This window comes from Zootoca vivipara, chromosome 12, assembly GCF_965207765.1.
Source record: "Zootoca vivipara chromosome 12, rZooViv2.hap1.1, whole genome shotgun sequence".
Lineage (NCBI taxonomy): Eukaryota > Metazoa > Chordata > Lepidosauria > Squamata > Lacertidae > Zootoca > Zootoca vivipara.
The window spans coordinates 50,087,165-50,107,589 of NC_142595.1; the positions used below are offsets into that span (position 1 = coordinate 50,087,165).

The window sequence follows — 20,425 nt, forward strand, 5'->3', positions numbered from 1 at the left end:
TGTGATCGGAAACGACGGTTCCGTTGTATCCGCAACAAAGGAACACTAAACCGCATTAAAAGTGCCTGGAGGTTCTAGATATCTCAAACGATGCGTGATTCTTTCCATTTTAGCTCTGCACCAGAGTGAGGGGAGCCAAGCGTCCAGCTGGAAGTTTCACCCAGAAAATCCAAAATCCCACCCGCCCAGCTCCCCCTAGAGCTGCACACTTTTTTAAACCACTGTTTACTTCCAGTCCCGAGGACTAGCAACCTGGAGTACGCGTTGTTGGGACTGGGTTAGGTGGTCTTTGGGTAACCTCTGACTCAGTAGCTCTGTGGCACACACACACAACACACACACACACACCCAACACATCGCTGAGCTCAGGTGCTGCCTCCTGTGTGCTGGCTGTCCCCATCACCCGCACCCGGTTCCCTCCCTCCAGTTCCTGGCGTCATTTCTCACTTCTGTTCTTCTGCCAGCTGCTCCAGTCCTTACCCAGAGAGAGGCAGGCAGATGCAACCCCTCTCCGTCCCAATTAACACCTCGGAGAAAGAGGTGGCAAAGGATGGCTCCGCTGGCTGCGCCACCGGTGTGTGGAGACGCATGACGAGGGGGACTCCGTCTTTCAGCTTTCTCCGCCGTTCCCTGGCAGCACACACAATGGGGTCCGTCCCCCCAGCTTCCTCCGAAGAAAACCCCTCTGCTGAGGAAACGAGAGGCAGGTTCGCTGGCTGTGGGCCTGTATCCGAGGGCCTCACAGCTGGATGGAGGACTCGAACTCCTAGCCCTGTGAGGACTCTGGGTGCCTGCCAAGGTCTTTAAACCAGAGCAATACTTAGGTCACAAGGGGTGTCCAAGAGGACTAGGCAAAAGCTAAGACATTCTCCCCACAAGCGATGCCCTCCTGCACCTTCTGTCCCAGTGGTTCCCAAATTTTTTCAGCCCGCTGCCCCTGACTTGGTACCGTGGACCTAACCGTAGAACCTCTACCCTATGAAAAGCATTATCCAGAATAGCAGTTTGCACGACCCGCCGAGGAAGATAACAACGAGCAGTAATGAGCAGTTGCACATTTGCTCAAAATCCGATCCAAACTGTTTAGTTAAATTAAGTCGGGAAATTTAAAGAAATTGATTGAGAAATACCAGCTTTTCAAAGATACATCTCCAACGACTCAGTGCTTCCTGACCCTTGGCATTCCCCGACTGCCCACCTCACCCTCGACCGGAGTTTCTGCCATCTAGTCCTGGCCAAGAAGATCTCAACTGTGGCGTGTAGCGGTTAGTGTGTTGGGGACCAGAACCTCGGGAACCAGGGTTCAAATCCTCTCTCGGCTATGAAACTCGCTGGGTGACCTTGAGGGCCAGTCACAGCCTCTCTCAGCTTAACGTACCTCTTGTGAGGATAAAATTTGGGGGTGGGGGTGGGGGGAGAGAGAGAACTGCGTATGCCACGAGCTCCTGGAAGGAAAGTTTGGATGTAAACGTAACAAAATAAATAAAATAAATAGTATAAACCCCAACAGAAGGTTCCCTTCAGGAGCCTCGGTTTTCCACACGCCCAAATCCAGGCACCTCATTCTCTTTTCTGCAGCAAAGTACACTAGGTTGGGGGGGGGGCGCAGTTCACTTTGAGGGGCCAGATCCCACGGGTAATGCAACGGGGGTCCCTGACGGTGCCCTGCCCCTCACCTGGGCCTTTTGTGAACTGGCGAAATGCGCTCAAATCAATCAATCAACAGATGCGCGGCAATGGCGTATGAAAGCAAAGAGAGCATCTTTTGCCTGCCGCCGAGGCCCTTTTCAAAGCAATTTCCTTGGCTAATTTTGAGTCCCTGTGGTATTTTGGATCTCTTCCCCCGTCACCGTAGCAAAACCCAAATAAGAGATGGTTATTTCTGATCCGTCTGACAAGCAGCTGCCTGACCTTTTGGGGAAACAAACTCGCTTCTGAAATGACAGAAATTCATCAAGATTTTCCCCCCCCTCTCCTCCCCTGCCTCAGAGCTGCGGGGTGGGAAAGAGATGCAGGCTTGGCTCTCGCACAAGTACCCCATAACATCACTTCCCCCAAGTTTGAGGTGGGGGGGGGCCCTGGGGGGAAATGTATTCTGGTGACCCCTTGGCCCTGTCCTTGTACCCTGGTGGGCTTATCTAGCCAAACTCGCAGGGCTAGGCGACTGGGTCTTTCTGAATTACCCACAATGCCCCAGTATTCCCCAACCTGCCACTCTCCAGGTGGTTTGGACTCCAACTCCCATCAGCCCCAAGCCAGCACAGCCGTTTTGGCCTGATGGGAGTTGCAGTCCAAAATAGCTCTGTTGGCCTCGGGGCTGATGGGAGTTGGGGAGTCCCCAATGGCCACACAGGCTGAATTTCTCGGGAGTTATGCTCCAAAATGGCCGCACTGGCGGGGGCTGATGGGAGTTGTAGCTCAAAATGTATTTGCTGCCAAGGAGTGTGGTGGAGTCTCCCCTTCTTTGGAGGTCTTTAAGCGGAGGCTTGACAGGCATCTGTCAAGAATGCTTTGATGGTGTTTCTTGCTTGGCAGGGGGTTGGACCGGATGGCCCTTGTGGTCTCTTCCAACTCTATCAGGGCCGGCTCTACGGCCAGCCTGGGTGGCGCAGGGCGCCACGGTGCCCGCCCGCTAGGGGGGGGCGCCACGCAGCCGTGCCTGCCCGCCCACCCGCCCGTCGCGGAGCAGCGCCCTCGGTGACTGCGCTGCTCGCTGAGCCCGGCCGCCCGGCCGCCTGTCACGCTGGAAAACGGGGCGGCGGAGGGATCCGTCGCACCACGGCGCCAGGGCGTCAAAGGTGCTTAAGACGGCCCTGAACTCTATGATTCTATTCATTCATTTATGAAAAGTGCAGATTGGAAATACTTTGCCAATGCAAATTGATGGTAAAATCAGCAAAAACGTTCCATAAAACATCGTTAAAACATAGTTTAAATGGCTGTGGCGGGGCCTGAGGGGAGTTGTAGTCCAGAACAGGCTGGTGCGCACCAGGCGTGCCCCACAGCAACACAAGGTTAAAAAGAGGGCTCACTCCAGCCGCCCGGTGCTGCTTTGAGTGCCAAGCCAGACAAAAGGGGGGGACCCCACAGTCTCCACCATCAGGGCTCCAGGGCCCTGAGGTGCCCCAAGGCTGGGTGCTGCCGTGAAGCCCACCCAGCCTAGAGAGGTGGTGGTGGCCATGGGTGTGTGTGTGTGTGTGTGTGTGTGTGTGTGTGTGTGTGTTAGGCCTCATATCTGGAACAATTTCCCCCAAAAGAGGTAGAGGACCCCACCACCCTTGGCTTTTAAGCGCCAGGGCAAAATCTTCTACTGATCTTGCTTTTCGTAAGACCTTGGCCTTTGATTGATTGATTGATTGATCGGTTTTTCGACCGATCGTTACTCTATTGGTTTGCTTTCCAAAGGAGCCTGAGTTTTAATGCTTTGCTTTCTCTTCCTTTCTTACGGACGTGCAAAGAATGAATGGTTCCTCCGCTGCGTATTTCTGGCGCGAGCTCGTTCTAAAACAACGACAACAACAGTTGACTCTTTAACACTGTAAATGTTTTATTTTGTTGGTACTTTGTGTGCTTCCCTTTGGCGACATTTGCAGGAAAGCGACTAACGGATGCTGTAAATAAAGCAATGTGAGGTTTCTGTTCAAACACCTACAATGGTGGTCTTCCCCCCCCCCCCCGCTCCATATGCCCCCTTAACTTGGGGGCATCGGGATAAAAAATGCTGCAGCATGCATGGAGTTGTTCCTTTTCCAGGATACTCTATTCCGTGCATCCTGCCACCACCACCCCCAAACAGACACATTTTTCTGTGGCTGCTGAGCATGTTCAGGTCGCATTGGGTTCTCCGCCATCCTGTAGAGTTTTCTCTCTCTCTCAAATCCCCCAAACTTCATGGTTTAGCCACCTGACGTCTCCTCTCTGGCACATGGATGCTGCTAATTTACAGTCATAGAACAGGCACTCCCAAAAGCCATCTAGTCCAACCACTGCAATGCAGGCACCACAGCTAAATCATAGAATCATCGAATCATTGAATCATAGAGTTGGAAGAGACCACAAGGGCCATCCAGTCCAACCCCCTGCCAAGCAGGAACCACCATCAAAGCATTCTTGACATATGGATGTCAAACCTCTGCTTAAAGACCTCCAAAGAAGGAGACTCCACCACACTTCTTGGCAGCAAATTCCACTGCCGAACAGCTCTTACTGTCAGGAAGTTCTTCCTAATGTTTAGGTGGAATCTTCTTTCTTGAAGTTTGAATCCATTGCTCCGTGTCCGCTTCTCTGGAGCAGCAGAAAACAACCTTTCTCCCTCCTCCATATGACATAATCCCTGACAGATGGCCGTCCAACTTCTGCTTAAAAACCTCCAAGGAAGGAGAGTCTTCCACCTTGTGTCCCTCCTGTCCCTATCATAAGAGAGTCCGTTCTCCTGTCAAACAGCTCTTACTGTCAGAAAGTTCCTCCTGATGTTTAATCAGAATCTCCTTTCTTGCAACTTGAAGCCATTGGTTCGAGTCCTACCCTCCAGGGCAGGAGGAAACAAGCTCGCTCCATCTTCCATGGGAACAGCCTTCATGATCTCCTCTCTGTCTCCCTTTTCCCCAGGCTACACATACCCAGCTCCCTCAACAGTTCCTCATCAGGCTTGGTTTCCAGGCCTTTGGCCATCTCAGTCACCTCCTCTCTGCACACCTTCCGGCTTGTCGATATCCGACTTAAATTGTGGCGCCCAGAACTGGGACACAGGATTCCCGGTGTGTTTTGACACCTGGAGGAGAGAGAGCTGCTATCGAGAGCTACTAGCCATTACAGTTCTGCTCTGCTGTCGCAGTCGGAGGCAGCAGCAAATGCTTTTGAATCTCAGTTGCTGGAAACCGCAGGAGGGGAGAAGGCTCTCCTTGCTAGGATCCTGCTTATGGGTTTCCCACGGGCATCTGGCCTGATCCAGCGGGGCTGTTCTGATGTTCTTAGATAGATGGGTGGCTGAATGGATGGCTAGGCAGCTTTGAGCCGGATGGACTTCAACAGAGAGTCTTCCCCACTCCCCATGGCTTACGAAGGCACATCACACTCTAAAACCACGCATCCCCAAGGGATTTCCCCTAACTTGCCTGATCTTCTCTGTCCATTGCTCACTGTAGGTTCCCTCCCGCCCCCCCATCCCAAATCCAGGAATTAAACCTTTACACATAACCATGGGTACCTGCTGTGATCACTGCAGATGGTGACAGCAGTCACGAAATTAAAAGACGCCTGCTTCTTGGGAGAAAAGCAATGGCAAAGCTAGACAGCATCTTAAAAAGCAGAGACATCACCTTGCCGACAAAGGTCCATATAGTTAAAGCTATGGTTTTCCCAGTAGTGATGTATGGAAGTGAGAGCTGGACCATAAAGAAGGCTGATCGCCAAAGAATTGATGCTTTTGAATTATGGTGCTGGAGGAGACTCTTGAGAGTCCCATGGACTGCAAGAAGATCAAACCTATCCATTCTTAAGGAAATCAGCCCTGAGTGCTCCCTGGAAGGACAGATCGTGAAGCTGAGGCTCCAATACTTTGGCCACCTCATGAGAAGAGAAGACTCCCTGGAAAAGACCCTGATGTTGGGAAAGATGGAGGGCACAAGGAGAAGGGGACGACAGAGGACGAGATGGTTGGACAGTGTTCTCGAAGCTACGAACATGAGTTTGACCAAACTGCGGGAGGCAGTGGAAGACAGGAGTGCCTGGCGTGCTATGGTCCATGGGGTCACGAAGAGTCGGATACGACTAAACAACAACATGGGTATCTGCTTCCCTCTCCCCTCCCCTGGGCTGTGGATTCTTAAGCCCGCTTTCTCGCCCAGGGAACCCAGGCGTCCGGGCTGCCCCTCAAGCTTCTCTGCACCTTTCGTTCTATCCCTCTCGCGCCCCCTCTAAGAGGGCAGCCGCGATCCCTGGCGGCTGGGAGGGTGTGAGTTGTGGGGGGAGGCAGCTAGAAAAAACACAGCCACCCTCTTCCTCTCCAAGAGGGAGCCTGGGGGTCAGGGCATCTCGCTTGGCACAGTGTGCTTCCTGTCGCTGGGCAACAGGTTGCCATGGTTACAGTTGCTGTTGCCCAGGGCGATGGCCAGCAATAGGAACACCTCCCCTGTGGGGTGTGGTGGTGGTGAATGGAGATGTAAAATTTCTTAAGAGGGGGTGGGAAGAGATGGAAGCATGTGAGGAAAAACGCTCCCTTTTCTTTGGTCTCTCTTTCTCCTTTCAACGCCCCCACCCCCACCCCCCACTTTCCCTAGGGGGTGAGGGAGATGGGGGGCTGGGGAACCCCAGCGGTGGCGGCTATATAAATAATAATAATAAAATTAAATATTTGGCGTATTTGCTTGGCTCTCCACCTCTCCGCCAGGGTTATAGCTTCCAGGCTCAGAAATAATATCTAAAATGAACCCATCTTGACATTCTGATGTGTGCAAAGGGAAACCAGTGTTTGCAGAGAGGCCAGGGAGGAATTAATATATTCAGGACTTTATTGTGGGAGAAATTTTGTCTCTTTCCCCCTTCCACATTTCCAACCAACAGCATTTCCAGTCTTTCCTCGCCAGACTCTCTCTGTCTCTTTGTCTGCGTGTGTCTCTCTCCCACCCCTTTGTCTAAAAGTCCCGTGCAAAAAAGGAGAAAAAATTGACATGAAAATAAGTATTATTTCCATTGCGTTTCATCTCTATTCTGTATCATAATTTGTGAAGTTGGGGCGCAGGGCGCATGTGAGTGGAGTGCTCCTGTTGGCGTTCTCCCACACACCCCTGCTTCCCCAACCTGGTGCCCTCAAGATGTTTTGGGATGCAACACCCACAAGCCTCTCTCTTTCCCTTAAAGCATTTCCCACCTTCCCCCAACCCCACTCGTTGAAAAACGGGGAAACAAACAAACAAACCTGGAGCCTCAGCACCACACCTGAGTTGGGGGGGGGGCAGGAATGAGCAAACCTCGCCCAGCTCTAACCCTTAGGCCTCGCTCCATCTTTGAGATCCAACGTTGTACCTCAGGGAACCACCAGGGGTCAGTGTGCTGTCACGAGTATTGCCGTGCAGTTCCTGAAGCGGGCACCAGAGGGCGGTGCGTTCATCCCAGGCTTTAGTGTTTGGGGTGGTTGTTGTGGGGAAAGGGGAGGGCCTTTTGGGAAAGGGGGGGTTGCATTGCAGAGGAGGAAGCGTGGGGGAATCCCGCTCCCCCTTGGCTGCTTCAGGCCTACCCTGGCCCATCCCTCTCTCTCTCTCCTCCTTGCATCCTCCAGTCTCCCTGTCCTGGCCCATTCTCTGGTTTAGGGGTGGGCCCCATTGTTCCTCTGCCTCAAAAGCAGACCTGACCCTCCCCAGCTGCAGTGGGGCAGGAGCAAGGCGGAGGGGGACGTTGATTGATGAGGGTCCTTTTTTCCCTCTGACAGCACCGGCCCGGCAGCTGCCGCATGTTCCTTTCGAGAGAGGACCCCCGTCTGTCAGGACAGCAGGGCCCCCTGCTCCCCAACCGCCCCATCATGTGTTTGAGAGGACTGGGAGGCAATGGGAGGGACTGGGAGGCGATGGGAACAGGAGAGTTGACAGGAGGAGGAAGAAGGCTGAGGAGAGGCGATGGACGGGCCGCAGAGACCAACCACGGGCAAAGATGCTCCAACAGAGCAGCTCTCAAACTTCCCTGCTTTCGGTGGCACATGGGTAAAAAATGAGGCAGGGGGTGAAGAAAGGAAGTTGGGGGGGTGCAGCCCCCTTTTGGGTGTCCCCCCCCCAGCCCTTTAAGCTTGGCAGATATTTTAAGAACCTGCAATGCCTACGTATGCTAAACTGTGGTTTTAATATTTTTAAGGGTGCGCCGTGGCGATGTTATACTTTCTTGCGCTCTTGAATTTAGAGAAGTTTTTAAAGTGAGCTGCTTCGAGGGCCAACACTCCCGTAAAAATGAGAGGAAAGTGGGTGAAATGGGTGGAGCAGAGAAAGTGGCACTACCCTCGTTTGCTCTGCAAGGAAATCAGCTGTGGGTCCCCTTAGAAAGCATTGAAAGAGGTTCGTCCGTCCATTCATTATTTTCCATGGAGGATAAGGTTATTATTGACAGCTACTAGTCGTGATGTCTCAATGCTTCCTCCAGGAGGAGAGGGGCGGCCTGTCTCCCAGGAGCTTGGGAGGGCGATGGCATCTGTGACCCACTTGAGAGATTCCCGCCGGCTGCTGTAGACTCTCCATCACGGGGAGTTTTTAACCGGAGGTCGGGTGGCCGTCTGTCAGAGGTTCCTCGGCTGTGATGCAGCAATAAAACCGCCGGCACATTTGCAAAGCTAAGCAGGGTCCGGGGTGGTTTCGAATTGGATGGGGAGCCGCTTGCCGAGATTCCTGCGTTGCAGGGGGTTGGACCAAATGATGCTTGCGGTCCCTTCCATCTTTGTGATTCTAGATACGCGCTTCCTGCTTTGCAGGGGGGTGGACTAGATGACTCTTGGGGCCCACAGAGCCCACCACCAGCCCAACCTAGCAAAGTGAGCCTGTCCGTGGTCGGGAGCCAGTTGCAACCTTTCAGGAGATTCGGCCTGCCAGGGCGGATCTCGTTGTGGAGGAGCCCCCCATAAGCTCTGTGACAGCCCCCCCCCCCAGCCAGCCTGGATTAGTCCGGATCAGATCAGTCTGAAACCCACTAAATTAGAGAGGATGAATCTCTTAATGGCTGCATTAGGAGAAGGCCGCCCTGGAATCAATCTTCAGCGAAGGGCGGTGTGTAAATAATTTTCACAAATGAGCAAGGTAAAATGCACAGAGGACGACGGTAATGCTAGAAAAATGGACAGATGGAGAGGTCAGCAGAACGAGAGCTGTCAGCTCTTTCTTTGGCCCTGCCAGAGTGCAGGCCCCTGGCCGAGGGTGGGGTCCACTGCCCCACACATCAGGCAGGCTTTTGGGATCTACTTTGGGGTTTGTTTCTCTTTTGCTAGAACCAGGGCCAGGCCTGAAAAGAGGGCAGGGCCAGAAACAAAATGGCGGCTGCATGGCCCACGCAGGGAGCAATCGAGGCCTTGGATCACGAGGGAACAGATGTCCCAAGAGCCCAAATTGTGGCATGGCGTTGTGAGGGAGCCTCTCTTTTTTTGCTGCTGCTGTTACACAACCTGGCAAATGCCTGCCTGGAAACCACCCAACCTGTCACTAGGGCGAAGGCAGGGCTGCATCGCGGCAGCAAAGCAGGAGCTTTTGGGCGCGGCACGGAGATGGCGCTGGCAGCCGGATGCCGTCTCCTCTCCGCCCTGCGGGGCCTGCGTGGGAGGAGAGTGACAGGGCCTTGCTCCGTCCCGTCTTGCCCTCCTGCCTGCCTTGTTCCTCCAACAGGCCCTGCGCCTTGTCAGGGACAAAGGGCAGGCGAGGCCCCACCGCCCACGCCAGGGCAGCGCCACGTGGCCGCTGCAAAGGGGCCAGCTCAGGCGCCGTGACCCGTACCCATCTGGGGCAGGCCCAGGAATCCCGCCGGCCTCCGACGGCACAAGCAATCTGGGCGTTTGGGCTCTTTGCTGGAGTGTGACAGGCCAGCCTTTCCCCCCCAAGGTTGACCATCGGTTTAGGCCAAAGGGGCTCCAGGTTGGGGAAGGACGGCACTTGGGACTGTGCTGGCTTTCCTATCCCTTACTCTCAGGCTCCCCCAGACGTATACCACCCAGCAGTTTGCAGAACTATAGCATTGGGCGGGACCCCCAAGAGCCATCTAGTCCAACGCCCTGCAATGAACGAATTGCAGCTGAAGAACCAATGGCAGGTGATTCTCCAATGAAGGAGAATCCACCTTCCGAGGGAACCCGTTCCACTGTTGAGTGGCATGGCGTTGTGAGGGAGCCTCTTGAAAAGGATCTAGGAGTCTTGGTAGACCACAAACTTGACATGAGTCAGCAGTGTGATGCAACAGCTAAAAAAGCCAATGCAATTCTGGGCTGCATCAATAGGAGTATAGCATCTAGATCAAGGGAAGTAATAGTACCACTGTATTCTGCTCTGGACAGACCTCACCTGGAGTACTGTGTCCAGTTCTGGGCACCACAGTTCAAGAAGGATACTGACAAGCTGGAACGTGTCCAGAGGAGGGCAACCAAAATGGTCAAAGGCCTGGAAACGATGCCTTATGAGGAACGGCTTAGGGAGCTGGGTATGTTTAGCCTGGAGAAGAGAAGGTTAAGGGGTGATATGATAGCCATGTTCGAATGTATTAAAGGCTGTCATATAGAGGATGGAGAAAGATTGTTTTCTGCTGCTCCAGAGAAGCGGACACGGAGCAATGGATTCAAGCAACAAGAAAGAAGATTCCACCTAAACATTAGGAAGAACTTCCTGACAGTAAGAGCTGTTCGGCAGTGGAATTTGCTACCAAGGAGTGTGGTGGAGTCTCCTTCTTTGGAGGTCTTTAAGCAGAGGCTTGACAGCCATCTGTCAAGAATGCTTTGATGGTGTTTCCTGCTTGGCAGGGGGTTGGACTGGATGGCCCTCGTGGTCTCTTCCAACTCTATGATTCTACTCTCAGAAAATTCTTCCTAATATTTAGTTGGATTGGCCTTCTTGTATCTTGAGTCGACTGGTTCAGGTCCTCTCCTCCGGAGCAGCAGAAAACAAGCTCACTCCATCTTCCATGTGGCAACCTCTCACTCTCCTCTTCTCCAGCCTAATCATACCCGGCTCCCTCAATTCACTGCTCCTTGTAAGGCTTGGTTTCCAGACCCTTCTGTCGCCTTGGTCGCCTTCCTCTGCACACATTTGACCTTGTCGATATCCAGGAAAGAACTCAGGAGTCCTGGCTGCCTGGTGTTGCTGGTCTGGGAGTCGGGGATGTTACTAACCCAGCTTCAGGCTTTAGGCCGTAAGGCCACCACCCAGAGGACCCAGGCGTCCTGGCCCCCTTCCTTCTTTCCCCTAGCCCCTCAGACAGAGAGCTTCTCCCCCTCCCTTCTTCTTTCTCCAGCCAACTGCCTAGGAGGTCCAGGTGCAGAGGAGAGAATTCTGGCAAATACAGCTTCTCTCTCACCCTGCAACGCTGACAAGCGGCACCTGCCAAATTCTTTTTCTCCCCTAAAGGTATGGGAGAGAGCCATGCAGCAGCTGGTCAGCGATGTGCATGGAGCTCAGGTCGAAAGTTGCGCATGGATGGAGCACAGGATTGAACCCAGGGTGATGGGAGCATCAGCCTGACCCTCTCCACCCCCCCCCCCCAAATTCAGGCCTTATTGTTTCCCATTTCCACTAATAAGGCCGGGATTTAGAGATTTAAGAGAGGCAGCATCGCAGCAGGGATTGCTCTGACCACAAACCAACCCCTGCACTGTTGTTTGCATCTGACAAATTTAGGGCTTCCTCTCCTCTTCCCTCCCCTCCCCTTTTTCCTTTCGTGCCGTGTCTCCCAAGATTGCAAGCCCACAAGCAAATGAACCGTATGCCCAGGCTCCTCTGGGAGCCTTTCTGGGTAAAAATGCTCTAACAAGCCTGTAAATTAATGCGCCCGTCCCATCCTGCGGGGGCCATTTGCCACGGAGAGGCAGCAGCAGCAACGGATTGGTGCCCCCATCTTCTACCTTGTGTGCCAAGTTCCGCCAAGAAGCTTTGTTTTTTTTTTTAAAGCACAAACTACGGCGCAGGTTCTGGGTAGCTGTCTGACTTGTCGCTTACGCTCAGCGGCTGAGAATTGACAGCCGCCCGGGAGCGCAATTCTCTGACCTTAATTTGAGAAGCGCGGCGTGGGCTTCCGCTACTCGGCGGCAAGGTAAGGGCGCTTTGCATATGCTCCGGGGTACTGCGGTGCTCCCTAGTGCAGCACAGCGCTGAACTCCAAATATCAGGCCCTGACCTCCAGCACAACCTGGGGCACCTAAAAGTCTTCATCGCTCCCATCCTTGGGTTCGCCAGCTGTTGCTGAACTACAGCTTCCGTCAGCACCCAACTAGCACAGGGTTACTTTCTAACCGTTCTTGCTTCGAAACATCCAGGCCTGAAGCGTAACCAAGGGGTGTTTTCTTCCTTTTATTGAAAAGGAAAACACAGAGATCTGAGCAAGGCCGCTTTCCCTCCTTTGATATCCCTCCTTCCAGGGGTCCGGTGTGACTCTCAAAAAACCTCCCCAAACTGGAGGGATTCTGGCGAAGGGGGCCTCTTTGATTAATTCCCTTTTGTTGCTGGGAAAGCGGCTCTCCCTTGCCCTTCCTCTGGGCCTCAGCAGAGGTAAACTCGGCGAGAAGCATCTGTGTCCTCCCCCTTTGCCAGCGACCTATTAGGCCACGCTGCCCGTTCCGCCAGGCTAGGATGGAGAGCGCCGTCATCCACTCCCCGTCTCTCCCAACTCCCCCAGTGCAAACTTTATCCAGTCGATCCCACCCACCCCCACCCCAAGACGGGAACCCCACGAAAGCAGCCGCCCTCGTTAGCAGTGCCTCGTTCCAGGAGTGGAGACAGGAGGGAAAAATGTGACCTAATTGGGGAGTGACCCCAGGCGACCCCTGGCTCCCAGCCAAGCGGCTCAGCTCGCTGAGCTAATGGGCTTCGCCCCCTCCTCTCCTGCCCCACCGAACAGTGTGGGCTGTGGTTCCCCCCCCCACTCCTCCTTGGCGCCCGGCACAGGATTTGGGCACAAGAGGCCTTCCCACGGCGGGCTGGGAGCTGGAGTCATGAAAGTCCATTCCATCTCGCCACCCTCGGCCCTTTTCGCCTGACCCCGGAGCAATTTTCCTGCCGGCACCTAAGATCTCGGCATTTGGCAGCGAGGCCCACGGTTTTGCAAACCCACATTTTGGAAAGGCAACAGCTTCTGACCCCGCCAAAGGCCCAGTTCGAAGTCAAACTTCCAAGGCTATTCTTCTTCTTAATTTCCAAACACCAATTTAGCGCCGGAAGCCTGCAGCTCGGAACAAATCTTCAGCTTCGTTGGCAGGCTTTGAAGTGATAACGTCGAGCGTTGACTCGACGCACCTTTATTTTTAAATGCGGTGCGATCCGCGACTCGATAAAAAAATTAAGTGTGTGTGAAAGAAGGCCAAAGCTGGAGCCCGCACCCTATTTTGAAAGCACATTTGACTCATGCTTAAAGCGCATGGCTTCTCCTGAAGGATCCTGGGAACCGTAGTTTACCCGGGCCATTCCAAGCTGCCCTCAGCAAACTACAGCTCCCAGGATCCTTTGAGGGCAAGCAATGTGTGTTCAGGGTGCTTTGAATGTATGGTGTGAACATGAGTCGTGGTAGAGTCGGAAGGGAGCCCCAAGAGTCATCTAGTTCACCCCCTTGCAAGGCAAGAATCCCTGGCACATGGCCACACGACCTCTGCTTAAAAACCCCCAAGGAAAGAGAGTCTGCCACCTTCCAGGAACTTGACCGAGAATGTCTTAGCCTCCAATAAAACCTGTGCCAGCCTGGCCAGGGCTAATGGGAACTATAGTTGGAGCGCACCAGCTTGGCATAAGATGCAGAAGGGCAATTTCTTCAGAGCGCCGCCCTTGTGGGCACTGGCAGAAGTGCCTTCTCCGCACCCTGAAAAGGCTTTCTTTTCCAAAGCAAAAACGAATGGGTTATGCAGCTCTCTGCAATGCACCGGGACGCACCCAGAGATTGGGCTCAGCTTCTCAAGACGCCATCAGTGCCCGCTGCTGCCCCCCACGCTTCCCAGGCCGCTCTCTCTCCCCCCCACCCCCCAGTCCGTCCATGTCGGGGCACGTCAGGGCTGGCGTTTGCTCCTGTTTGCCCTGTCGCCGATTTTGCGCTGCCAGTCCCAGAACAACCTACGCCAGCCGTTGTCTTCTTCTAACAACTGACAAGGTGTCTGGATGTGGCAGGAGGCAGGCCCAGGACACATAGGTCTGAGGTTTCGTTTTGGGGAGGGGGGCGGACGCAAGAGAGAGGGAGGGAGGCAGATTGTGGAGGGGGGGACAGGGGGGGAACCTGTCACTGGTGCAGAATGCGGCCGCCCGCTGTGATCTGAGTGAAGATGAGTGTCGGGAGGGAGGGAGGGAGGGGGCGCCCCACTTTGGAGAGCTGCCTGCTTACGTAGCAAATCTCCTACGGAAACTCTCGCCCCGTTTGGAGCTCCCTTTGGGTGCTGTTTACTTAAGGACTGTGTGTGTGTGTGTGTGTGTGTGTTGCGGGAAGAGTCCTCAATTAGATCTCTGGTACATGGGACAGACACAGCCCTGGGGGTGCTGCAAAGCCTGAACGCTGTCAGACTCCATCAGGGAGAAAAAGCGAGGTTTGCTGATGCAACTGCCCCGAAAAGGGGATGTTGTTTGGTGGGGAGGGGGTTACGCAAGGTCAGGTGTGGGGGGGTACAGCACTGGCAGGCCGGTCCGGACCCGTTCTGGGACAGCAGCAGGAGACAATTAAAGGACAGAGCCTCCGATTCTGCCTGCCCCCCCCCCCAAGCTCAAAGAACTGCTGGCTCCCATTTATAGGATGAGCCGGCTTTGGGGTACGGCGGGGGGCAGTAACAGGATAGGAGGCCAACTCCTACCCCCAGTTTATTTCATTGGAAGTCTTCTGACCTGGAGAATTTATTCCCCCCACTAGCCCCGAGCCTGCTAGGAAGGCTGCTTCCCGGCCCTTGGCCTCTGAGCGCGTACAGAGTGACGTCAGATAACTGAAAACCCACCCTGTGCGATGAGCAGGTGGTGGCCAGCGGTGGCTTTCCCCACATTTTGGGTTGTGGGGGCTTTCTCCTCCCACTGGGTAGCAGGGTGGGCAAACATGTGGCACGTTAGTCACAATCCAACCCGCCCCCCGCCAACCATTGCCACCTCCACAAATATCTCGCAGGCCCCCCCTTTAACGCCCCAATGTATGGCTGTCGACATGCAACCTCCAGCAACCAGCTGGCTTGGTTTGGGTGGGTTTCTCTGGGTGGTTCGGAAGGAAATAAGCACAGACGAGTCCAAAAGCCCAGCTCCACAAGAACTTCTATAATCAACAATGTCCAACAGTAAAATTCCACCGACAAAGCTAAGAAACTCTGATAAAAAAAACAACCACCTCTGTTAAAGCTGAAAAAAGACCACATTTTTTTTTCCTTTTTTTGTTTCGTTTCGTTCCCCTGCCAAACGCAGGAAGGGCCCCGACCACATTCCCCCCAAGTCCAACACACACGAAAAGTCCCTCCTCTCTCGGAGCGCCGTGAAAAAAATCTCCACACAGACAAAATACGCTGCTTCTGAAGGCCAGCCAGATGTTGGCCGTGGAGGGTTGGGGGGGGGGAACCAGTCTTTCAGTTTCCTCCCCAAATGGGGGCAACGTGGAGACCCTCAGAGAACAGTCCCCCAACCTTCTCCCCACCCCACCCCCGCCCTGCCCAGTCTTCATCTCAGATGGGGAAGGGTGGCCATTTTGTGCGACTTTTCTTCTTCTAACAACTAAACAACGAAAAAGCTAACAAAACGGCCCCCGGACGGCTAAGCAACCAGTCCTCTTTCTGAGTAATCCTGAGTCCGATCCGTGGATTCTGCCAGTGTCTCTCTGACCCCCAAACTCCGGCAGAGAAATTGCCTCCTTCATTTTTTTTGTGATCAGCAAAAGTGTATGGGGTTAATGGCCAAGGGGATGAGCATGGGTTTTTTTTGGGGGGGGGGCGGTGTATATGTGATGGCGGGGTCAGAAAGGGAAGGAAGGTTTCCTCATGAGCAATGGCATGACGGTGTCTCCTTAAGCCAGCCTCCCCTTGCCTGGCGCCCTCCAGATGTTTCGAACTACAACTCCCTGTGCTGGCTTGACCCTCGAATTCGTGGACGACCCACGAAGCTGAACATTGGACAGATAAAGTCCCTTCAGGCACAGTCGAACTGTGGAACTCCCTGCCGCAGGAGGCAGTGACGGCCACCAACTTAAGATGGCTTTAAAAAAGCTTTAGGCAAATTCATGGAGGAGTAAGGCTATTATTGGTGGCTCCTAGCCAGGATGGCTGCGCTCTCCCTCTGCAAGTCGGAGGCAGAAGTGCTTCTGGGTACCAGTTGCTGGAAACTACAGGAGGGGAGAGGTCTGCTCTTGAACTCGGCTCCCACTTGCGGCATCCGCTTGGTCCCTGTGAGCCTCAACCCATTCCCTAGCGCAACCTAAAATGGGGGGGGAAGCAAAATGGGACAGGCAAAATGGCTCCCCTACACCTGCCCTGCCGTTGTGCTTTTCTTGGGCGGGCAGAGAGGAGGGTAAACTGACTTTGCCGCTGAATTATTTCCTCACAGAAGCCGAGAGGAACAGGGCAGGTTCTGCAGAGCCAAAAGGTAACTTGGCAGAAGAAACCCTGCAAACCTTCAAGATTCTCAGATTTAATACTTGAAATGTCAGTTTTGAGGGATGTATCCGGGGTGGGAATGGAAAGGTAACTATTAAGTCTCGGTAGGGTGAAATAGCAACAACATTATGCTTTAACCCATTGCTGCTTTGTATCTCCCTTCCCCTCCAAACCATCTGACCACCACAGCATGACCCTTGAGTATGTTGTCAAAAAGAATTTGAAATTGTGCAAGGAAATTTGTGCGTGAATTTCTTTTTTTCTTTTTTTTTTTAAAAAAGAGAAACACCGTCCCACTTTAATTCATTTTGGCTGACGGGTGGATGTTTATAAGTAAGGGCTCGTTCACAATTCCGCTCGTCCTTTGCCTAGAAAGCCTTTCCCTTACTGCATTCCCCTGGGAAAACCCGCTCTTTATTGCTAAATCGGAACAAACAGCCAACTGCAGAAAACACGGTTACCGTTTGTTCCGATTCAGCGCTAAAGATTGGGTTTCCCCGGGGCAAACGGAAGGACGTATGGGCCCTAAGTCACCTTTATTTATCAAACAGGGGTGAGAGATCCGGACTGTGGGGCACACCTCACTCCCAGGATGAGTCCTGGAGCCAGGGGAGAAATGGAGGGGTGTGTGTGTGTGTGTGTGTGTCCCTATCAGGAAAGAAATCAGCCGACGTGGGAGCCCAGTCCTTCCCCCCCTCGCACCCTGCAGTGGGGCGAGAGGGAGTCTTGTCCCTGTTAAGCTCGCTGGCGCCTGGCGGAAAGGGGGTTGGCCTCCCTCGGCCTGTCCATCTGAGCGAGGCCCAAATCCACGGAAAGAGAGGAGGAGGAGAGAGCGAAATAGAGGGTCCTCCCCTCTGGCCAAGTCCAAATCCTGGAAACGCCCCCTGAATGCCGTAGGGGGGGGTCCCCGCAGCTGTGCATGGACCCCAGTATCCAGGGCGGGCCAGAGGGGCGGCAACGTCCCGTCCCCCCAGTCCGTGCCGAGGTTCTTCCCCGCCGTTGGGGGGTGGTGATGGCCGAGGGGCGCAGCCTCCGCCAGGAGGGCGCCGTGCTGCCCACCCCTCCTCATACTTTGTAGTAGATGTTGGCAGGGCTCTGGGGGGGCATCTCCTGCACGATGTAGACCGGGTGGCCGTAGTCCCCGCTGACCTTCTCGTAGTGGGGGCAGAAGGCGCTGTCTGAAGTCCGGAGCGGGATGATGATGTCGCTGGGCTCCGAGCCGTTGTTGTTGCCCCCGCCGCCCCCCCGCTTGGGGCTGGTCAGGGTGCTGAGCGACAGCGGCGGGTGGTGGGATTCGCTGTGCTTGGCCCGCCGGCGCCGGTAGCAGAGGGCGCCCGTCACGGCGGCCGCCACCAGCAGGACGAAGGCGGCCCCTCCGGCGGCCCCCGCGATGATCGGGACGCTGGACTGGGGCAGGGGGCCGTTCTCGCCTCCCACCTTCCCGGTCGCATTTCCGGTCGGGGGTCCTAGGTTTTTTTTGGGGGGGGGAGGAGGAAAAAAAGAAGAAGAGTGTTTAGGGAGACGCTTGTTTACCAAACATCAGTATAAGCAAACGGCTCCCTGCTTGCCCATGGCATCACCTGCCCCACGGACTGAGGTCTCACTGACATTAAAGGTGGCCAGCACCCACCTCTGCAGTCGAGGGCCTCCTCTGTGACGGCCCCCTAACTGTGGAGCTGCCTTCCGACAGAGGTGCGTCGACACAACTCTTGAGCCTGTCCTCTGACTGACCTAAATGTACTTTTGCGGCCACTAAGGTGTTTCCTGTCGTGAGACCCTGGAGCTGAATTTGTAGGGGTCTGTTCCATTCGAATGGTTTGATAATTAACAGAATCCTAGAGTTGGAAGGGGCCCACGAGGGTCATCTAGTCCAACCCCTTGCAACACCGGAAGGTTTAATACACCGTAATTTAATTTCAATTGTGAGTTTTATTTTTATATAAGGCAGGTAAAACATTCAAAAGAAGAGGGCGAAGGGCTGTTTCTAGGTCACAACTTTTGTGTCTGGATTGGCAACCCTACAGAGCGAGTCTTTGGGTCTCTGCAAATGCCCCTTGCTCATCTGAGTGGAGGGGATTTGGGGCAGGTTGGGGCAGTTGTAGAAACTTGCCTAGTGCGCAGAGACAACATCTGCATCAATTGCTCCGCCTACTTTTGTCCTGGCCCCGTCCACCACTGGAAGTGGCCAATGGGTGGCTACCCAGAAGGAAATCTGGCCCCCAGGCTTGAGAAAAAAGATTCCCCAGCTGTGCTTTGGATTATGTCAGGCTGACGGTGGAGGGTTTTTCCGTGGGGAAAGTCTCCCTGCTTGCAGAAATCGAGCATGACAAGGAGATGTCTGGGCTCCTCTATTTTCCCACCAAGCTAGCTTTTTAGTGTATTTCGGGCAGGGGCAGGATCCAGTGCCAAGGGAGAGCCAAGCATGCACCTCGCTCACCCCGCCCCCCCCCACCCTGACATGTTCAATCCAGGAAAAAGCCCTTGATTTTTCTCCTCCGAACTGGCATTTTCCTCCCCTGTGAAAAGGAGATTTTAGTTACACTGTTTGCCTTTCCCCCCTCGCCAGTTTCACCGAAAGTGTTTCTTTAGGGTTATGTTTCCTAAGCCACTTCCTGCCGGCAGCCAAGACAGGCAGGAGGAGATCTGCTTCTTTGGCTTCAACGTGAACCAGGCCATGGAGGGAAGACTCGGCCTTCAAACGAAAGGTGGGGCTCAAGGCTTCTCCCTACAGCGGGCCCCAAGTTCAGCCCCCTGGCACCAGTGAAAAGATTTCTGCGTGGGGAGATGTGGTGGAGCTTGGACTGCGCACACCCCATACATGTGCACAAGACAAAGAACCCTGGGAACTGCAGCTTGCTACTGGCGCTGGGAATTGTAGTTCTGCTAGAGCAGGCATGTCCAACAGGTAGATCGTGATCTACCGGTAGATCACTTGTTGTCTGCAGTAGATCACTGGTAGATCATTGGCTCCCCCCAAAGAAGCTGAACAACTGTGGCTCCCCTAAGAAAAGCTCAACATTTTACCTCCTCCCTGAAAAAACTCAACAACTTTGACCTTGATTCCCCCCCCCCAAATTGGTCTTCCTCCTTCCTAAAAAAAGTTCAACGACTTTGACCTGAACCCCAAAACGGAGGGTAGATCACTGCCAGTTTTTAACTCTGGGAGTAGATCGCAGTCTCTTGGGAGTTGGCCACCCCTGTGCTAGAGGGGAACAGAGGTGCCCAGGACTCTTGGGTGGAGGTCATGTGCCTTAAATGCAGGGTGCGCATGCACCCTTTGGAAAACCTTGGCCGCTCACAGAATGAGATTCCTGCATAATATTATTATAATAATTTATACCCTGCCCATCTGGCTGGGTTTCCCCACCAGCCACTCTGGGCGGCTCCCAACAGAATATTAGGAACACGATAAAACATCAAATATAAAAAACTTCCCTAAACAGGGCTGCCTTCAGATGTCTTCTAAAAGTCAGAGAGTTGTTTTATTTCCTTGACATCTGACGGGAGGGCGTTCCACAGGGCGGGCGCCACCACCGAGAAGGCCCTCTGCCTGGCTCCCTGTTAACCTCACTTCTTGCAAGGAGGGAACCGCCAGAAGGCCCTCAGAGCTGGACCTCAGTGTCCGGGCTGAACAATGGGGGTGGAGACGATCCTTCAGGTATACTGGGCCTTTGAGGCTGTTTAGGGATTTCAAGGTCAGCACCAACACTTTGAACTGTGCTCAGAAACGTCCTGGGAGGCAGTATGTTTCCGAGCATTAACATAATAAAATTATTATTGTTGTTGTTATTGGATGACTCTTCAGGTCCCTTCTGGTTCTAGGAAGAAAGGCAGACCTGGTCCGTTGCCCGATTCAGAGGTTATACTTAGAATCATATAATCATAGAATCGTAGAGTTGGAAGAGACCACAAGGGCCATCCAGTCCAACCCCCTGCCGAGCAGGAAACACCATCAAAGCATTCTTGACATATGGCTGTCAAGCCTCTGCTTAAAGACCTCCAAAGAAGGAGACTCCACCACACTCCTTGGTAGCAAATTCCACTGCCGAACAGCTCTTACTGTCAGGAAGTTGCATGGGAGAAGGGTGGTGCGCGGCCTTGCCAAGGAGTCATGCGCCTCCCTGGCGGCCACACAAGACAGCCCAAGCCTTTATGCGCAGAGCTGCACAATGC

The 20,425-nt window shown here is 53.9% G+C and overlaps 1 protein-coding gene across 3 annotated transcripts in view; it reads right to left on the bottom strand.

Annotated features, from left to right (window-relative positions):
- Positions 1-16,530: 16,530 nt before the first annotated feature.
- The window catches only part of EFNB3 (ephrin B3), an 88,338-nt gene continuing 84,443 nt past the window's right edge, over positions 16,531-20,425 (bottom strand). For all 3 annotated transcript variants that reach the window (XM_088656262.1, XM_088656263.1, XM_035135885.3), the window contains one exon: positions 16,531-17,718. In XM_088656262.1, coding sequence (XP_088512388.1) covers positions 17,318-17,718 — 401 coding nt within the window. In that variant the 3' untranslated portion in view covers positions 16,531-17,317. The remainder of the gene's footprint in view (positions 17,719-20,425) is intronic.